General features: G+C 34.7%; 6 protein-coding genes across 9 annotated transcripts in view; 3 read left to right on the plus strand and 3 right to left on the minus strand.

The window, feature by feature from the left end:
• Window positions 1-5,327, plus strand: part of LOC115234568 (rab3 GTPase-activating protein catalytic subunit) — a 31,095-nt gene extending 25,768 nt beyond the window's left edge. For both annotated transcript variants that reach the window (XM_029805743.1, XM_029805745.1), the window contains exons 7-14: window positions 2,560-2,617; window positions 2,725-2,815; window positions 2,903-3,044; window positions 3,373-3,553; window positions 3,638-3,737; window positions 4,129-4,448; window positions 4,590-4,790; window positions 4,862-5,327. In XM_029805743.1, the coding sequence (XP_029661603.1) occupies window positions 2,560-2,617; window positions 2,725-2,815; window positions 2,903-3,044; window positions 3,373-3,553; window positions 3,638-3,737; window positions 4,129-4,448; window positions 4,590-4,790; window positions 4,862-5,092 (1,324 nt within the window). In that variant the 3' untranslated portion in view covers window positions 5,093-5,327. The remainder of the gene's footprint in view (window positions 1-2,559; window positions 2,618-2,724; window positions 2,816-2,902; window positions 3,045-3,372; window positions 3,554-3,637; window positions 3,738-4,128; window positions 4,449-4,589; window positions 4,791-4,861) is intronic.
• LOC115234567 (transport and Golgi organization protein 6 homolog) lies at window positions 88-9,261 on the minus strand. 2 transcript variants are annotated; one of them, XM_029805742.1, is made up of 8 exons: window positions 9,084-9,261; window positions 8,909-9,011; window positions 8,583-8,823; window positions 7,965-8,492; window positions 6,540-7,757; window positions 6,271-6,472; window positions 5,845-5,996; window positions 88-288 (listed from the first exon to the last, which is right to left on the minus strand). In XM_029805742.1, the coding sequence occupies exons 1-8, from the start codon at window positions 9,130-9,132 to the stop codon at window positions 205-207; spliced, it is 2,577 nt and encodes an 858-aa protein (XP_029661602.1). In that variant the 5' UTR covers window positions 9,133-9,261; the 3' UTR covers window positions 88-204. The 2 variants fall into 2 exon arrangements, with proteins under 2 accessions (XP_029661602.1, XP_029661601.1); XM_029805741.1 differs by lacking the exon at window positions 88-288 and adding an exon at window positions 5,195-5,776 and having other exon boundaries at window positions 9,084-9,259.
• Window positions 9,262-9,381: 120 nt separating this feature from the next.
• On the minus strand, window positions 9,382-12,034 carry LOC115234570 (WW domain-containing oxidoreductase). Of its 2 annotated transcripts, none has more exons than XM_029805748.1 (7): window positions 11,831-12,034; window positions 11,687-11,700; window positions 11,018-11,254; window positions 10,749-10,944; window positions 10,482-10,667; window positions 10,128-10,383; window positions 9,382-9,896 (listed from the first exon to the last, which is right to left on the minus strand). In XM_029805748.1, the coding sequence occupies exons 1-7, from the start codon at window positions 11,923-11,925 to the stop codon at window positions 9,693-9,695; spliced, it is 1,188 nt and encodes a 395-aa protein (XP_029661608.1). In that variant the 5' UTR covers window positions 11,926-12,034; the 3' UTR covers window positions 9,382-9,692. The 2 variants fall into 2 exon arrangements, with proteins under 2 accessions (XP_029661608.1, XP_029661607.1); XM_029805747.1 differs by having other exon boundaries at window positions 11,636-11,700.
• A 198-nt stretch (window positions 12,035-12,232) lies between these two features.
• LOC115234572 (39S ribosomal protein L15, mitochondrial) lies at window positions 12,233-14,067 on the plus strand. Its single transcript, XM_029805750.1, has 5 exons — window positions 12,233-12,482; window positions 12,681-12,832; window positions 12,923-13,088; window positions 13,456-13,615; window positions 13,694-14,067. The coding sequence occupies exons 1-5, from the start codon at window positions 12,375-12,377 to the stop codon at window positions 13,993-13,995; spliced, it is 888 nt and encodes a 295-aa protein (XP_029661610.1). The 5' UTR covers window positions 12,233-12,374; the 3' UTR covers window positions 13,996-14,067.
• A 252-nt stretch (window positions 14,068-14,319) lies between these two features.
• Window positions 14,320-15,789, plus strand: LOC115234574 (MKI67 FHA domain-interacting nucleolar phosphoprotein-like). Its single transcript, XM_029805753.1, has 4 exons — window positions 14,320-14,541; window positions 14,844-15,050; window positions 15,132-15,240; window positions 15,321-15,789. Exons 1-4 carry the CDS (start codon window positions 14,416-14,418, stop codon window positions 15,563-15,565), a joined length of 687 nt encoding a protein of 228 aa, XP_029661613.1. The 5' UTR covers window positions 14,320-14,415; the 3' UTR covers window positions 15,566-15,789.
• Window positions 15,790-15,862: 73 nt separating this feature from the next.
• Window positions 15,863-17,843, minus strand: part of LOC115234573 (homeobox protein Hox-B5b-like) — a 4,325-nt gene continuing 2,344 nt past the window's right edge. The window contains exon 3 of the mRNA XM_029805751.1: window positions 15,863-16,112. Within this exon, the coding sequence (XP_029661611.1) occupies window positions 15,877-16,112 (236 nt within the window). The 3' untranslated portion in view covers window positions 15,863-15,876. The remainder of the gene's footprint in view (window positions 16,113-17,843) is intronic.

The raw sequence follows: 17,843 nt of genomic DNA on the forward strand, positions 1-17,843 counted from the left end.
GGTCTTGTAGTCGACTGCAAGAACCGAGCACGGTAGAAATCCTGTCCCGTGCCAGAGCACCGCAGCAGCGTGGTAGGGCAGCAGCCTTCGGCGGTAGGCCTTGTCGTAGGCTTGGCAGGATACAAGCTTCGCCTTGACGAAGTTTGCCGGCGGCAGAAAAACATTGTCGAAGGGCGGAGTTGACTCTTGACAATCCCGCCGTGATCACGTCCAGTACTGGACATCATCCTCTGACCCGATGATATTTAAATTGTTTCGCACATCTTGCTTATGTGCTGAACAACATATCTGAAATAATATATATCGATGAAATAATATGATAATATTACAAATACATATATAGTAATATTTTCTTATCGATATTATTATAAAAAGATATATTAAATAAAAAGTGTTATATGTAACTATACTTTTGGCAATTTTTAATTACAATCGTTTATCAATGTTATTTTATCAACGTGTATGTCAAACAAGAATCGTAATTGCATATAGTTTTGTATTTATAACTAATAAACAGAAAACTCTCTTTTAAAAAAGAAAGGAAATTACAATTTTTTTGTAGTCATTAATATTTTAACTGACATATTACTTATTAAGATACTTTTCATTCGCGTATCACTAAAACTTAAATATAATAAAAATATAAAAATAAAATTAAATATAAATAAGTTTATGTTAAACAAATAAGATGCGCGAAGTTGTCAGGATTTTCTTAGATTCCTTAAAAACCCGAATGATAATCTTTTATTTTAATAAAGAAGGCTTAAATCGATCAAGCTTAGTCATTTAAAATGCGTCTTCCTCTATCATGATTGCATCGTATTCCGTCATTTTTTTTTTTTTTTAGAAAACCTTTCGAAGGTTGGGGACAAGCTTATCCCTCACCTGTTGCTTCCGCCAACTTCCAATCGTGTCCCTGAGCTAGCTATACGCGACAAGATTTTATAAGAGCATTACATGTCCGATGCAATTGTGTCTTTAGTTTCATATGCGCTTGCAACCTGATTTTCTATCGAAAGATTTAATAAATCATTCAAGACAGAGAGAAAAAGAATCTTTATTTTAAGAGAAATATTTGAGTTTTCTGGATAGTTTGCAACTACATCCTGTAAAAAAATAAGGTAAATTAAAAGTTAAACTAAAAATTTGAATTTTTTTCTGGAAAATAGAATATATATACTCTTTTTGAAATAAAATTTTAAAAAGTGAATATGTTTTTAACCTTTTTTGTTTTTATTATCATTGCTTAACAATGCAATTAAATGTTAAATGTAGTATGTATTGGGTTGAACGGAAAGTTCGTTCCGTTTTTTTACTAAGAGATGAAGACCAAAAAAACGGCACGAACTTTCCGTTCAACCCAATACAATAACTTTGATCTCATTTGAAAGATAATTTAATTCTCTACAACTTTTGTTTCGGTACTTTTTGTTAAAAGACGCATACTTTCCCTGATATTTGTAAAAATGTAAAAAATAACCGTGATTTCACAGGTTTTTGGGCGCTAACTTTTTAAGGAAGCATTTTTCGACCCATGTATATAGGAAATCTTTTGTTCGAAATTAAATTATCTTTCAAATGAGATCAAAGTGATTGTAGTTCGCTCCATAGGTTTTGAAATAAATCAGTTAATAACCAATTTCAAATATACCGAAAAGTGTTTTTTCGGCTATTGACGGTTACTCGAAAACCTGTGGAACGAACTACAATAACTTTGATCTCATTTGAAAGATAATTTAATTCTCTACAACTTTTATTTCGGTTGAGTTGAACGGAAAGTTCGTTCCATTTTTTACTAAGAGATGAAGACTGAAAAAACGGCACGAACTTTCCGTTCAACCCAATAAAAAATATCAATTAATCAGTTTTGAAAAAATAAATAGTTTAATATGATAGAAATAAAAATAGAATCATCTGCTGTAATGTTAATTGGCATCATTTTATTAGCTATAAAATATAGAAATATTTCGAATAACTTCGATGATTCTAATAGCATCGCGCGCGATTTGATATAACAGCACGAAGTATAATTAGCACAGTTAGATATTAATTATCGACGATAGAAAATGCAATGTAACTCGTTGCGATTGCAGGAATACGGAATACGAATTACGGATTACCGCTATGCGCGTATGCATGTTAAAATGTTGATATAATATACGAGAGGCAAGTGATTATTAAATTAATGACCGGTGTCACATACAAACCTGTTCGTTTAACTCCAGCATCCAATATTTTTTCGTCATACGAGCACTAATCTGAGTCTTTTAGTCCACGTATTTATAAATGCGCTACTCATATATATTTATCTGTAAGATATATTATGTGATACATTCAATATATTTATCTATAAGATACATTACATATAAGAAACGAATTTCTTCGAATTTCTAATTACAGTTTTCATTCGATGACGTTTAGAAAATTCATCTTTCGGGAAAGTATACAGATGTGAGAGATTTTAAGATTCATTTAAAGCGATAGATCTCCACAGAGTGATATTCTTAAGTCAGTCTAATCGTTTCACGATATGCAACAGTCTTTGTACTCTTGTTTCAGAGTCGGGCCCGGCTTTCCAGATTCCATTCGCACGTGCTTGTTACATCAAAAGTTGCAGGTACACGAATTACCAAATATTTTATGTAACGCTTATGTAACTTATGTATCTTCTTTGAAAAAGAAAAAAAATGCCATTGGCTTCATTCTTATCTTTTGCGCATATAGATGATGAATTGCTGCATAGCAAAGAAGAAGGCGAGGGAGGAGAACGCGCATAGATCTCTAAGCACGGAGATTGACGATGTAGAAGAGACAGGTAATATTCGCAATACGTTTAATTGTATTTTTGTGTGAAAAACGGTCAATGGAGAAACTTGAAAGCTCTTCGCTTCGATTTCCGCAGAATCCGAGGAAGAGGAATTCTTCGAATGCTCGAGTGAAGAGCAGGCGGGCGAGGAGATTTCGTCAACGAGGATGCAATTGAAGGCGAAGCACCTGCTGTGGAACAAGCCTGCGGGAAGATTGGCTAAACATCCATCACTCAGGTTGGCTTATTTTAGCAAGTGACAACCGCAAATTGGCCGAGATTCGCGTGAAATTTATAGAGTGAAATTCCGTTTCTTGATTTGCAAAGTTGAAATATTTCAATTTGATTAACTGAGAAAGAAAGAAAATTAAATTAGTATCTTGAATATGATTCTTTTACTAGTGTGCTAACTGCTAGCAAAAAGCATTTAAAGCGTTTAAATAAACAGATTTAAATATCTTTATTTTTTACAATCGTGTATATAATATTCACGTTATTCTGCCGGCGGAGTAAGTTTGAGAGGATACATGATTTTGTGACTTAACGGGATGGAAATTGATGTGTAGGCTGATTCAAACTGGAGACCCTCTTTATCTACCAGTCACGCAGGATCCCGTACCGAAGACGGAGGACCAGTTGGAGGAGGACGCGCAGGTGATGATGCAACTTGGTACCGACAAATACGCTTCCGAAATGCGGGCTCGAATGATGAGCGCGTCCCTGCTATCTGACATGGAATCTTTCAAGGTTTATATTGATCTTAAAATTTCTAGCGATGTATTTTTTACACACATAAAATTTATATGTATATTTTTATTATATATAATACAGGCGGCAAATCCTGGCGCAGTATTGGAGGATTTCATTCGATGGTATTCTCCGAGAGACTGGATCGACGACGAAGGCATCGATGAATGGGGACAGGGGAAGGGTCAGTATTGTTTTCGTTATACATACAAAATTTCTGGAAATGTACATATCACTTTTTGAAAAATCTCTATTATTCGTAATCGCGTTTATTTATCTCGTCTATCTCATTCAAATAATCGAAGATTCTTTGATTTAAGAAATTTACTGATTGTGGTATTCGCAAAAAACATTATTATTTTTTACTGAAAAAAGTTTGATGTGCCAAGACATATGATATATAAAAAATTGCACATCATTTTCATTGTATACCATTTATGAGAATACTTATAAGCTACAAATATATAAAAAAACATAGTTTTTTTTTAATGGAATGTTATATAGAAATATAAGGAATGCCCTGAGATTTTTATTGACGACTCTCATTGTTCTTTATATCGAATCTTGAAATACAGGCCACTTGTCCCCGCGTATGATGATCCCCGATAATCCGTGGTCGACGACGTGGGCATCGGCGCAGCCAGTTCCCGCGCATCGGCAGAAGCGATTGTTCGATGACACGCGAGAAGCGGAGAAGGCTCTGCATTATCTGTGCTCGAAGCGAATAGGCCAAGTCGCGCAGCTTCTGCTGCCGTCTCTAACGCACGCCGCGCTCCACACCCTGAGCTCGCAAAAGCAGGAGGCTCTGCCGAGCCTGCCTGACGTAGCGCAGAGCATACTCAATAAACTACAATTTGCGACGAAACCGATTCATCAGAAGCTACAATTGTACGAGGTATGTACGTCATATGACGATTAGAATCTCTCTGATTTAATAATTAGGGTTATTACGATTATTAATAAATGTGGATTATTCAGATTAATTATGATGAATATTATATAAATATTTAAATAACATGTGCTATTTCTTTCCCAGGAAATCACGCGCGACATCGAGAGCGTGGAGGCGCTAGTCGCACAAGTGAATTCGCTGCAGCACAAGTTAGGCGGTAAAGACTCTAAGGAATTTACATCCTTCTTGATTCAGCTGATGCGAGGAAAGGAAGTGAGCGTGCCCGGCGGTTCCAGGGGAGACATCGGAGCACGAATAACCACGATGTTCCGCGACGCTCAGAAGGTGGTAGTTTTTACAAGTCATGATTATTATTTATATATTTTAATATAAAATACTTTTGTTTTCTGTTTCAGGCCGCTCACATGATGACGTCCGTCAGCAACAGCAACGACACAACAAACGCCGCGGGAGATGGCCGGCATAAAACTTTTCCGGAGCCATCGTGCAAGGAGTTTATTCTACGCGCGATAATGCCGCGACCTTCGCCGGCCTCCACTCCGCAACCGCAGCGACTGTACGCCTGTCTTAAACGAGATCACATTCGCTTAGCCGGTTTTTTCTCCGAAGATACGACATTTCTGTAATGTGGATCGGAATTCGCAGTCGTAGAATTTCGGTAATTATCTGCAACGTTCAGTTTGCGGTGACTAAAAGTGATTACGAATCATGCATCGTACTTCGTTTTCTTCGTTTCTTCCCAACCGTCGACAGTTTATTTCTCCAACATATCAGACAACTTTCGATTTCGTTTCCGTAGCGGAAACAAGTGCAAGAAACAATTGTGTGTACAATATAATGTGCGATATTTTTTAATCAGAACTTAATTTGTTTGTCTTATTGCATGTTGTGAATAGACTTTTTATAGAAAATATTTATCTTTAAACTTAGAGAGAAAAAGAGAAATTGAATATAATTTTCATTGGAGCGTTGTATATACAAAATATATCGCGTATTTAGTTGCGTCATGGAATGGACGGCGGATCCAACAAAAATATTCTCTTTTCAAGTTTAGGCGGTGCAGATAGAAAGTCCCGCACAATGTGATCGATCTCCTCCAGGGCCAATTGAGCGTGAAGCCGTAGCACGGGATCGTCGTCATTATCGCGCAAGTACTTTAATCCGCGATACAAGTCGACTAAATCGCTACCGAGACTGTTCAACGTGTTCCGGCCGAGACCGCGAAATAGAAGCGTAGCAACTAGCACAGCGGCACGACGGCATTCGGGCGTTTTGTCCGATTTTATTATACACGCGATGCAGTAAAGAATCTAAAAATGTTAAGATCAAGAAAGACTCGTTCGGTACTCTGTTTCCTAAACACGTCATATATACGTACCTCGATAAGAATGTTTCCTAATCGAAAGTTCAACACCTTGCAGAGTTCTCCCAAGCAAGAGAGACTGGAGGCTCGTACCAAAGGATCCGTATCACGCGTCGCGCACAAAAAGCCGTTGACTAGCGCGTTCTTATGAACTACGCTCATTTCACCTGTGAAATGTCACATTTCGACATTAATATGTCTGGTTCTTGTTCGAAACTCATGATAGAAGTCATTAGTTGCATTCTATTTTATCGTTTTCTGGATGTATGTATTTTCGTTAAATAATGATAATTTATTAAAGATATATTATAACTTTATCGCCATATTTAATAATTTTACGGAAGAGAAAAGAAATTGATATTTTATTAGATGAAAAGAAATTATATAATTTTTTAAAATTATGTAAGAGAATAATAAAAGAAGGGATCTTTTTACGCGTACCCAAAGCTCTCGTTGTTTTGACCAATATCTCCCCGAGTTTTATCCTAGTTTCGACAGTTATTTCAGCGTCTGCACGATTGGGCATATCGATGTATTCAGGCATCAGTATCTCTATGATTTCTCTTGGGAATACAGTTGCCAATGCACACAGCCCGTTAATAGACGCTAGATATATGAACGAGTCCTCGTGCTTTAAATTTTCCTGCAATCAAATGTTCAAGTAACATAAATTGCCAAATACACTGTTTAACGAGAAATTCAAAAATTACCTGGAACAAACGCAGAACGATTCCTTTTCGTGCGACGGCGCAAGGATCTTTACTCTCGATTAGTTTCGTGAGCGTAATGAGACCATGCGCACGAACAGGAAGTAACGGGTCCGCGAGATCCCTAATGGCTTCTTCAAATTTATTCGACGTGATCGGGTTTATCGACATATCTCGATAATATTTCCTTTCTTCGATTCTGGCTCGGGATTTTTCATTTGGATCATATGTCACGATGCAGGCCACCACTTCGTCGATCAATGATCTAAGTTGCATTGGCAAATTTGAATTCTTGCGATGGTTCTCTAAAAACGTAGCGAAATCTTTTAAGAGATCGATTTCAAGCGTAGCTTTTTTTTCAACTAGAAATTTTATCAGCATTAAACTGATGTATAACATTTCGCATTCGTTTTCTTCTGTTTTGCCTTGGTAGCTCTTTGTATACGTGTCGAACAACGACTTTATAAACGAAAGCAGTGGCGTGGGATTTTTTACTTGTGCTTCTTGAACGGTAGTAGTGCTGGCTAATTGCGACAGAAGCTTGTGAGCCGCAAATTGCATCGTGATATGTTCTATTTTATCATCTTCCGTCTCTAGCATTTTTTGTCGTTCAACTTTGTAGCTGGACTTATTTATATTCGATAGAAATTTTAACATGTAACAGAATAAACTGGGAGATAAATCCTTTGCGATGGATACCAGTTCGAAAACGGTATCTGCTAATTCTTCGTGTTTCAAATTTTTATTCAGGCCAGTAATCTGGAGACCACCGGTTGGTCCGAATTGTGCCGTCACATAATCTCCGAATTCTGCCGATATATCGTGTCCCAGAAAAGCTGCGTAAAGCTTTTCTCGCGTAGCCTCCTCCTCAAGAATTTTCAATAATAATCGTCGTAAATTTGTTTTTAATACGCAAGCACTTTCGCGAATTGTGTTGTACAGACAGAATAAAGGAGTAGCAACTTGTAAAATAACTGTGCAAGATACATGCTTAAACTTGGCATCTTCAGTTAAAAAACATTTTACTAAACAATCTATACACTGTTCTATTTCCTTCTCGGATTTTACAATGTATGGTTCCTTTGTTAGTAAAGGTGCACAAATAACTTCTACGATATATTTCTGACAAGCATCCGGATTGTAATCATACAGGGCCTTGATACAGCAATTTGCTATTATTGAACCATGGTTTATATTTCCCGAACAGAGCAGATCTAAAATCTATGAAGAAAAAAAAAAAGAAATGAACAATCTGTGAGAACAATCGGTATTAAAACATGACAAATCTATTATATATATATTTTATATATTTTATTAAAAAATGTATTTTATATACTTAATTTCTTAAAAAAATATATATATATTTCTTAAAAAATATGTATATACATAATATCGTCGACACACATACAAATATGTATATAGATATACCTGTGGACATACAGCTTTATAATACTCTTCGGCATTCTTTCCATGCGATGCTGCTATCAACTTAGAAACTGTTTCTAGTTTCCTCCAATCTGCACCCAGATCCAGATCGTCTTCGCAAATCGCGGCGATTAACGATAACACTCCATTTGATTGTACAAGTATTTTAGTTAAATAATTCTGAGTTTCTTTACGCAGCCACTTTGGCGCGTTTTGCATTCCAAGAATTACCATTAATTCCCGGAAACATATATACTGCGGGCAATTGTTTAATAATGAAATAAATTTAGTATGAAATTCTTTTTGACGATTTTGCAGCTTTTGGTATTCTTCCATTGTCATATGAAATTCCTGCTTATTAATATTCGAGGTTTGTTGAACTTTGCTTGATGGTTTAGTCAGTGGAGCATGAGACAATTGTAATAGAGCAGCCATTAGAGGGCCAATTTGGGAAAGTACAGCTGGTTGTAAGTTGAGATCATCAAAAAGATCCAGGAGTGAATGTGTTGAAAAACATAATCGTTCATATTTCTAAAACATAAAAAATTTGTATAGAGTAAGTTATCACACAAATTACATAATACATATCTTATTTCGCAAGAATTGGTGAAACAATCTTACTTCTAGGCAGCCTATTTCCTCTTTTTCTTGAAAAATTTTTACAGCTTTGGGACATAATTTAGCCATATCCACACCAACACCAGATAATAGAAGAGGTATAATTCCAATTGATACTATTAATTCTACTGCAATTTTTACAGAACGATATTGTTTCACACTAATGGGCGCATCGGTATCTATTTTTGCATTTTCTGCTTTAATGTTGCGTAGTATATGAATTATTATTTGCAGATACTGATCTCTGTAAATAAAAACATATCTAAAATAATGTTTCTATATATCTCGCTTTGCGAGTATACCATACTTTCAGCAATATAAAATTTTACCTAATGTTAACATCTTTGATCGATTGCCTTATATCTTCTGGCAGAAGCGGCGTTACTTTCTCCAATATTCGCGCCAGCTTATCATCAAAATTCCTAGCATGATCTGCAAATATAGGTTTAATTAAAAAATGCAATATATATTAGTATTTATTTACTGTTATCTTTAAAACATTACCATCATCACTGCTAGATATCAACGTGGATAACACTTCGTGATAATCCATGTTTTCTCTGACATTTTTTATGATCACTTACAGTTTATCAGTTAAGGTTAGATTCCACTCTACAACAGAATCACGTGACACGTGACGAGAATGACATATGCGTAATTTATATGCCATTCATGTGTATTAAAAAATTAATTGTATTATTAAAATGAAATGTAATTATATTGGTTACATATCTTTGTATCTAAATGCATCATTAAATAATGAATGGAAATTGTAGGAAATTGAAGGGAAAATCGAGAGCAGACAATTCACACAATTTATTACTTGATCCCACTTTTAAAATTAAAATGGTTTGATTGCATCTATTTACGCACATTTTTATATTATTATTATTAATATTAATATAAAAATCTTTGTTTTTAATTAATATTAATTATTTTTAATTAATATTAATTAATATTAATTATTAATTATTAATATTAATTTTTCATGCAAATGTGTACAATATTGTATAATTATAACATGATTAAAAACATTCTTTCCCATTTCACTTGCTAATGGCTGGCAAATTGTGGCTGTCTGTGTATATGTTATTATTAAGATAAATTTCTCTCTTATTCATCTTTATGATTATCTCCATTTGTTTTTAAAACATCTGTTATTATGTCCTGACTGAGAGTCCATAATCGCGCGGCTAATGTGAGATTTAATGCCGGATTCGATGGTTGGCAACGATAACAGTTGTTGAAATAGCCTCCTGTCACACCCTCTAGCTCGGGCGCTGTAGCACAGAATACTACTGTACTCGCTGCTTGTTGCTGCAATGCATTATATGTGTTGTTATCCTATCTTTTCTTTTTTTCTCATAGATTGTAATAAATAAAATCAGAATATAATGAACCAATAAAGTGTTAGAAAAGAAGTGCAAGTATTTGAAAGAACATAAATTTAAATGATCATTTCTTCTTGCACTCTTTTAAAACTCGCTCTTTGCGTTTTATAATATTTACTGCACTTTGCATAAATTTGTTAAAAAATTTATTCCATACCACTGATTTTGTGAATGGCCGTACTAAGGCGAACAACAATCGATATAGCCACCACTGACGCGGTAAGGACGTAGACACCAAGTTACCAGGATGGCAAGCAAATACGCTTACAGAGGGCCACTTTCGTGCCAGTTCTTGCGCAAATAGAAGATTACAGAGCTTTGAATCGTTGTACGCTGCCATCTGCCAGTATTTGTACGCTGGTGGAGACAAAGTTGACTGGTGAATATCTTCTGGAGTACATATCATTGAAAATCTGTAAATTATAAAATTACAAGTTATTACATAAATTATTTAGTTACATAGATTTCGATTTTATATTTAAATATGAAATAGAAAATATTGAGATATTACCGGTGAGATTCACTGGATACTATTACGATCCTAGGATTGTTGGAATGCTGTATAATATGCTCCAACAAGAGTGTTAGATAAAACTGCGACAGGTGATTAACTTGAAACGTCGTTTCATAACCATCCTTTGTCAATTGATAAGGTAATCCAAACACACCGGCGTTTAATATGAGAATATGTAGAGATCTAAGCAATGAGAAAATTTCATTGTAAAGTAAAATGATTGATGATTACAATATTTTAGTAACATATGTGTAATGAAATTACTTGAATTTCTGCTTGAACTGCTCAAAAGCCTCTCGCACGCTACGCAGTGACGATAAGTCCATTTCTAAAGCCACACAATTTGCAGTCTCCTTTTCTTGTTGAATGCGTCTTATAGCTTCATTAGCCTTTTCTATATCCCTACAGGCTAATATCACATCGCAGCCATGTAAAGCTAATGATCTGGCTGTTTCATATCCTGTATGCAAATAGTTTTCTCGAATTAATAAAATTGTAAGAACAATTATTATGTATTAACAATTTTTATTTACCAATGCCTATATTGGCTCCTGTAACAAGAGCGACTTTGTTACGTAGATCTCGGCCATGCAACACTGCCAGAGCAGTGCTACTTCCATCAAATCTCTGTCGCATTGGTTGAGACATCTCTCTATACTCAGTAGCAAATGCTAGTCGTGGATCGGTGTAAGTTGTTGTACGGTTTGTATGGTCAACAAATAGCACTTTACCATCATCTGATATACATCTCTCCCATCCAGCTGGTAACTCTGATAAATTTTTTAAATCTGAATCTCTGTTTTAATTAATGCATATATTAGTATTATTAGTAATTTTTTGCATTTCTAAATTGGATTCTGTGGAAAATGTGATTAAATGTTATATATTCTACTTTTAATTTGATATTGTTAAAATTGTATTTAATATAATAATATAACTATTAGGATGACAAGCAAAATTTTCCACAAGATATTTTTCTTCACATGATTATGCGAAAATTTAAAATTTACATATAATTACTATCACACACTACAAGCTGTTCTATGAAATCAAATAAATATTGTTCAGAATTATACACTCAGAATGATCATAAACCATATGTTCGTCATGAAGTTAGAATCATGAGGACTGTCGAAATCAAATACACACACCTCCGTCGACAATCTTCTTACGACCGGTTCTAGGATGCGTCCATTGCGTACCTTTCGTGTAATGACTGCAACGCAATATTATAATTTTTAAACGAATTTCTGCACATTCATAGCACTTTATTTACATTGACGTATAACGTGACTTGATCTTTTTTGCAAAAGTACTAGTCTTATCGAAAAGCACAACGTATTTACTTGACATAATAAACATTCCCGTCCAACGTTGTCCTCTCCTCCCACCCTGGCGGTAGCTCATCCTCGCTATCGGAATCATTCAAAACACCCACCATCTCCTGATAAGCTCTCTTTCTGCTTTTTTAAATTATATTTTAAATTATATATCACGCTCTATTTTTTTCGAAAGCTTAATTTATCCATATCTGTGTGTATTTAATCTTTCAAATGTCATTTACAATAAACCCAGGCTTTCTACAAGTTTTTTTGCGCTTGCGCGTTCATTCATACACATGTGACATACTACGGGTGCGTTCGGGGAGACGCTATTAGCGCTAACAGCGTCGTTCTATCTTTGTTACTTATTGAAAGTTGAACAAAGACAGAACACGCTCATAGCGCTAAATGTGTGCTCCCCGAACGCAGCCTACGTCCGTGATCTGAATACACTATTGGTTATTTGTTTTGGACAAACGCCGTTGATGGTTGATGTCACCGCGTGATACGTAATTTAAGGTTAAGAAACTTGATTTTGTCAATCAAGGAATTATTTATATGTTTTGATATGGCTGGGAAGCAAGGAAAAGAATTAGCGTTGTCGATGTTGAGAGTGTTACCTAGAGTGACATTATCAAATATTCGAGATAATCCTGGTTCAAGAAAAACGACAGGCGTAAGATATTACAATTAAAAAATATGAAAATATGACAATTTATATGCCATCTCTTACAAATAGACGCATGTGTGCGTAATTAGATTGCGATGTTGTATTGGATTAATTTCCTATACACTTGTATTCAAATGTACTTTCAATCAAACACTATTACGATGGTATTTTATTATCATTTCACCTTTTGTCACTTTTGTACAGCAACGTGGCAGAGGTCAACATGGTGGTAATAAACATGGTGCTGGAAATAAAGGTTCTGGACAAAGACAAAATTTTATGCGCGTGGGATATGAGACTGGCAATACCCCTTTTTACCTGAGATTTGGCGCAGAACCTTACTATAAGGGTCACCAGTGAGTTTTACAAATCTATTCGTTTTATGAAATTACACATATATATATATGTGAAATTTCTGAAAAGCAATGCTAGTCTGTGCATTTCAGTTTGAGACGAGAATATCCACCGCTTAGTTTACAACAACTGCAGATGTTTATTGACTTGAATCGGGTGGATATTACTAAGCCCATCGATCTTGTATCACTGTTAAATACTAAAATATATTCTATTAATGTAAATTGGAAACACGCGGGCGTTCATTTGACAGACGAGGTAACGTTTTAAGATTTTATCCCAAATGTTTTATTTTAAATTTTAGTATTAAGGGGATCCAAAAGCTCGTCTGTTTTACCGACCATAATAATTAATATTTGCTTAATATAAAAGTTTTGCAGTTTGTATGCGCAAAATAGAATAACTTCGTCTTCGGAATTGCATGAAAGAATATAGGTGAACGTTTAAAAATGTATTTAGAAGATGTGCACTTAAATCGTGGAAAAGGATTTATTATTCTATTCAACTAAAAAAAAGATTTCAATGTGCAAAATAATAATTTTTGGTCGGTAAAACAGACGAGCTTTTGGATCCCCTTAATATTGCATGTGTATTTCTGAGATTAATATAAAAACTCTGTTTTAAGGGTGCAAATTGTTTTAAAGCTAAAGTAAATATAGAGGTACAATGGGCCAGTGAACCTGTAATTGCAGCTATTGAGAAAAATGGCGGTGTAATTACAACTGCTTACTATGACATGCAATCCCTTCATGCTATGTGTGACGCGGAAAGATTTTTCCGCAAAGGTAATTTCAGAGAGAAATATCTTTCGTCGAAAAAAATAATCTTGTATTGTATATAATCCTTATATAAAATGTGTCTAGGTGAACCGATACCGCGTCGATTTTTACCACCGAACGATTGCCTGCAATATTATTCCAGCGCTGCTACGAGAGGATATTTAGCCGATCCTGAGAAAATCTCTCAGGAACGATTGGTGCTGGCGCAAAAGTACGGCTACGAATTACCGAAAATTGAGGACGATCCCGATTACGAGATGTTATGCGAGCGTAAGGATCCGCGACAATTGTTTTATGGTCTAGAACCAGGTTGGGTGGTCAGTCTTATTGATAAAGCGATATTGAAACCCAAAGCCAAGTATTTGAAGAAGTATTATGCAAGTTGAAGTATGAGAATATAGAACACAATGTAAATGGACTAGATTTAATAAAATATTCTTATGATACAACACACACACAAAACTCCTGTTTTAAAATTATTCGACTAGATATATAATTAATTATTAAATATAATATTTTAGTAAATATCTTTTAATAAGATAATTCAGACAGCGTTCGACTAACATTTTTAAATTACATAGCATGAAATCTCGTAGAAAATTAAAATCTTGTACAAAATCGATTTTGTAAAATTGATTTGTTTGATGGTAATTGATCGAAATCGAACTGCGATAATCGATTCTGTAATCGCACTGCACCCGCGTATCAGCACTCACTCTCGTGTCTCGTGCTCTCGTGGTATTGTTTATGTCAGAAAATGAGATACGAGGGCAAACAGTTCTGAAATTGGTTCCCACATTTCTAAGATGGATGTCGCGCATCTTAAGAGAAACATGAAAGCAAAAAAGGACGATGCGGTGCGAAAAATATCGAGGCAAAAAGCAAACGGTAATCTGGAAAGAGCTGTCAAAAATGTGCAACATATCTTGAAGGTTAGATATAACCTCTGATAGAAAACATAGAACGTTTTATTTAATTTCTACGGTATTTTGTATTTATCAGATCATTTTATTGTATTTGTAGCTTGCTGATTAATATTACTTTACTAATATTGATATTTTGTAATTTATCATATACGCGTAATTATTTTAATAATTTTTATTGTAATGTTTACTGTGTTATGTATGTTAAAAATTATTGCAATTGTTTTAATACAATCTTTGACAAGAATTTAAATGACCTGAATGTTAATGAACAATTATTACATTTATTAATATGAATGCTTTTTTTCCAGAAAAAAAAAGCAGAAGCAAAAGCTGCCAAAAAAAAGAGAATAAGTTCAACAAAACATAAACCTAAACAATTTAAAGTGCAAAAACCGAGACGAAAAGGAATAGTTTATGTAGGACACGTACCTCATGGATTTTATGAAGAACAAATGAAAGACTATTTTAAACAGTTTGGGAATGTAACAAGAGTACGAGTGGCACGATCCAAAAAAGTATGCATAAATCTAAATGAATTGTAAACTGTTTTATGAGAGTGCAATGATTATACTAACTTTTAACAATTTTATTTGCAGACTGGGAAAAGTCGTGGCTATGGTTATGTAGAATTCCTTTACCCAGAAGTTGCTCAAATTGCAGCAGAGAGTATGAATAATTATCTCATGTGTGGTCGATTATTGAAAGGTATTACTTAAACTTTAAAATTATATTGATGGGCTAATTTTGATTGCTTTTCTTTATCCATATAACATATGTGTTTTTAGCCACATATATTCCACCTGAGAAACAGCATTTTGGATTTTTCATGGGAGTAAATTGGTCAGAAGATAAATACCCTAAATTGGTAAACAGGAGAAAGACAATCTTACGTAAAAACCGTGTTCAAAGTGCTGAAGCTTATAAAAAGTATATTGACAAATCACTCAATAAACTTTCTATGTTAGAAGATAGACTGCAAGACAAAGGAATTAGCATAAAATTTCAACCTGTTGATGTACCAAAAGAATAGTTAAAGGTATATCTTTATTTTACTTTTTTAAAGTATGTATAGTCTATCATTTGTATATTGGAGAAACAATAAAAATTTATACGGTAAATATAAATTTCTGCTATACTTGTAACAATAAACATACAAATATCTAATGTTTCTATAAATGATATCTGTGTAAATCGTTATGTACAATTACATCTAAATGTTGTATACTATATCATTAATACACTCGAAACATATCACGATACGGCAGTTGCTTCCTGTACGTTCGTCGTGCTTCCTTTAGTTCGCTTCCACTTCATACGCCTATTCTGAAACCACACTTTCACCTATAAAAATATGATTGAACGAGATAAATGGATGTATAGGAATTCCATAATTTGTTCATTAAATGCTTTATAATATACCTGACGTTCTGTCAAATCCAGTGCTACTGCAATCTCATAGCGACGCAAACGTGTTAAATAATTACTGTGCGCGAACTCGCACTCGAGATGACGCACCTGTTGCTTCGTAAACGCGGTTCTCTCCTTCCGCGGTTTTTCGCTTGTCCTCTTTGTCGTTTCTGTAATCAGCGAATGATCGAAGAATTATAGCAACGTACTATCAGTATTCACTTAATATTTTTTGAGATCGATTTTTCTAGCGCCAATTTTAATTAGCAAAATTTTTTATAACTTTCCTGTTTTTATTATTTTCTAAAAAAACGCTCGAATATATCAAATTATCTTACGTGCATGTGTAATATATTCAAAAAAGATAACTTTAAATTGAATTTAGAGAAAAATTCTACATGTTTGTATTAAGTCCGAGACAAAAATGATGAATCTATGATAATAATATAAAATCCTTGTGTTTTTTTAGCCATCGAAATATAACTGCTTGACTTTGAGCATAGTAGATTGCAATCAGTAAAAAACAAACTTATGGTTCTGAAGAATATCTTGTTTTTTTTATAGATAATTCCTGATTTAGACGCGAATCCTCTCTTGCGCGTTAAGAGGCTGGTCCAGTTTCTTCCTGGACGGTGACATAACGCTCATCATCCGGCTGGATTTCGCTGCATCGTCCTCTCGCCGCGCGGTTTTCCGCGGCAAGATTTCGCGGCAGCGGCGACTTTTTGTCGGCGGCGAGATGAAAATAGCCGCGCGTACGATGCGTCAGTGCGTGGTTACACCCGCTTGCAGCTTGCGAAACCCGCTTTTGCTGGAGAAGCGCGGCTTTTGCTGGAGAAGCGCGGCTTCTACCGCACAACGACACGTGGCCACCGAGAAATAGAGAGAGGCGGGATATTTTCTCTCTTTCTCTCTTCTTTTTTCTCGAGACCCTTAACTTTGCTTCCGTGCCGCTATCTCGGCTCTAATTGCTAGCTGACGTCAATTACGAGATCTCTCGTGTAATCCGCGGCCGACATCGATGGTCACTATTGGACCAGTTACGAGAGTAAAACGATACGTCAGACGGGGACGTTAAAGTGCGTCATTTTTGCGAGTTGTATTTCGATGCGATCAGTTTACAAACTCAATGACTTTTAAATTCTTTACACAACATATAATTCCAATTTATGATATTTAAGATAAAGAAGCAGGCATGGGAATTTAATTAAAATTACATCCTGGTTTTAGTGATTGGGCGCTAATTTAGATTTCTACTGTCACGATTTTATTTTACACATGATTTCCTTTCTTAGTTGAATATTTAATATTTAGTAATCAAATACATCCTTAGTAAAATCAAATACATCTTTTTTTATATTATAAATCAGCATTTCGATTATATATAAAAAGGATGTATTTGATTTTTTTAAAGTTTTAATTGTGAGAGATGATTTCTTATATGTTTATTCTATTCAATTCAACGATGTCAGAAACCGATAAAAATTTTTCAGCTTGAGAGATTTATTTGCTATTCATCAAATCAAGTAATTTGGAGAGAGAGACAGAAATTAAATTGGCCTTATGAATGTCAGTATAATAAAGAGAGATATAACACACGCATACACACACGACGTTTATTACGCAAGACGTATACCAGCTCGAGACACATTAGACATTTGATAAATATTTAGATTGTACTGGGCCCGTTATGGTCGCATTGGCGACGCTAAAGACATAAACCTTCCAATTGTACTGTCAACGATTTACATTGGAAATCCGTCGAAGCTGCACGATCCGAAATGTTTCAAACTAATTTATTACATACAGCTGTGCACAGCACTATTAGAATTTCTGTCTAATAATGATTTAAAAAATTTCGTTCCAATTAATTAGAGAAATGGCATATATATATATATATA

This window comes from Formica exsecta, unplaced genomic scaffold (genome assembly GCF_003651465.1).
Source record: "Formica exsecta isolate Colony F162 unplaced genomic scaffold, ASM365146v1 scaffold20, whole genome shotgun sequence".
Taxonomy (NCBI): Eukaryota; Metazoa; Arthropoda; class Insecta; order Hymenoptera; family Formicidae; genus Formica; species Formica exsecta.

Coding starts and splice junctions, on each gene's coding strand:
- LOC115234574 (XM_029805753.1), top strand. CDS start 14,416: ATGGATGTCGCGCATCTTAAGAGAAACATGAAAGCAAAAAAGGACGAT. Junction 14,542..14,843: donor ATGTGCAACATATCTTGAAG/GTTAGATATAAC, acceptor CTTTTTTTCCAG/AAAAAAAAAGCAGAAGCAAA. Junction 15,051..15,131: donor GAGTGGCACGATCCAAAAAA/GTATGCATAAAT, acceptor TTTTATTTGCAG/ACTGGGAAAAGTCGTGGCTA.
- LOC115234570 (XM_029805747.1), bottom strand. CDS start 11,925: ATGGTGGGTGTTTTGAATGATTCCGATAGCGAGGATGAGCTACCGCCA. Junction 11,701..11,830: donor GGGAATGTTTATTATGTCAA/GTAAATACGTTG, acceptor ATTGCGTTGCAG/TCATTACACGAAAGGTACGC. Junction 11,255..11,635: donor TAAGAAGATTGTCGACGGAG/GTGTGTGTATTT, acceptor AAAATTTATCAG/AGTTACCAGCTGGATGGGAG.
- LOC115234572 (XM_029805750.1), top strand. CDS start 12,375: ATGGCTGGGAAGCAAGGAAAAGAATTAGCGTTGTCGATGTTGAGAGTG. Junction 12,833..12,922: donor CCTTACTATAAGGGTCACCA/GTGAGTTTTACA, acceptor TGTGCATTTCAG/TTTGAGACGAGAATATCCAC. Junction 13,616..13,693: donor GGAAAGATTTTTCCGCAAAG/GTAATTTCAGAG, acceptor AAATGTGTCTAG/GTGAACCGATACCGCGTCGA.
- LOC115234567 (XM_029805741.1), bottom strand. CDS start 9,132: ATGGATTATCACGAAGTGTTATCCACGTTGATATCTAGCAGTGATGAT. Junction 9,012..9,083: donor GATATCTAGCAGTGATGATG/GTAATGTTTTAA, acceptor CTATATTTGCAG/ATCATGCTAGGAATTTTGAT. Junction 5,997..6,270: donor CAAAACAACGAGAGCTTTGG/GTACGCGTAAAA, acceptor GACATTTCACAG/GTGAAATGAGCGTAGTTCAT.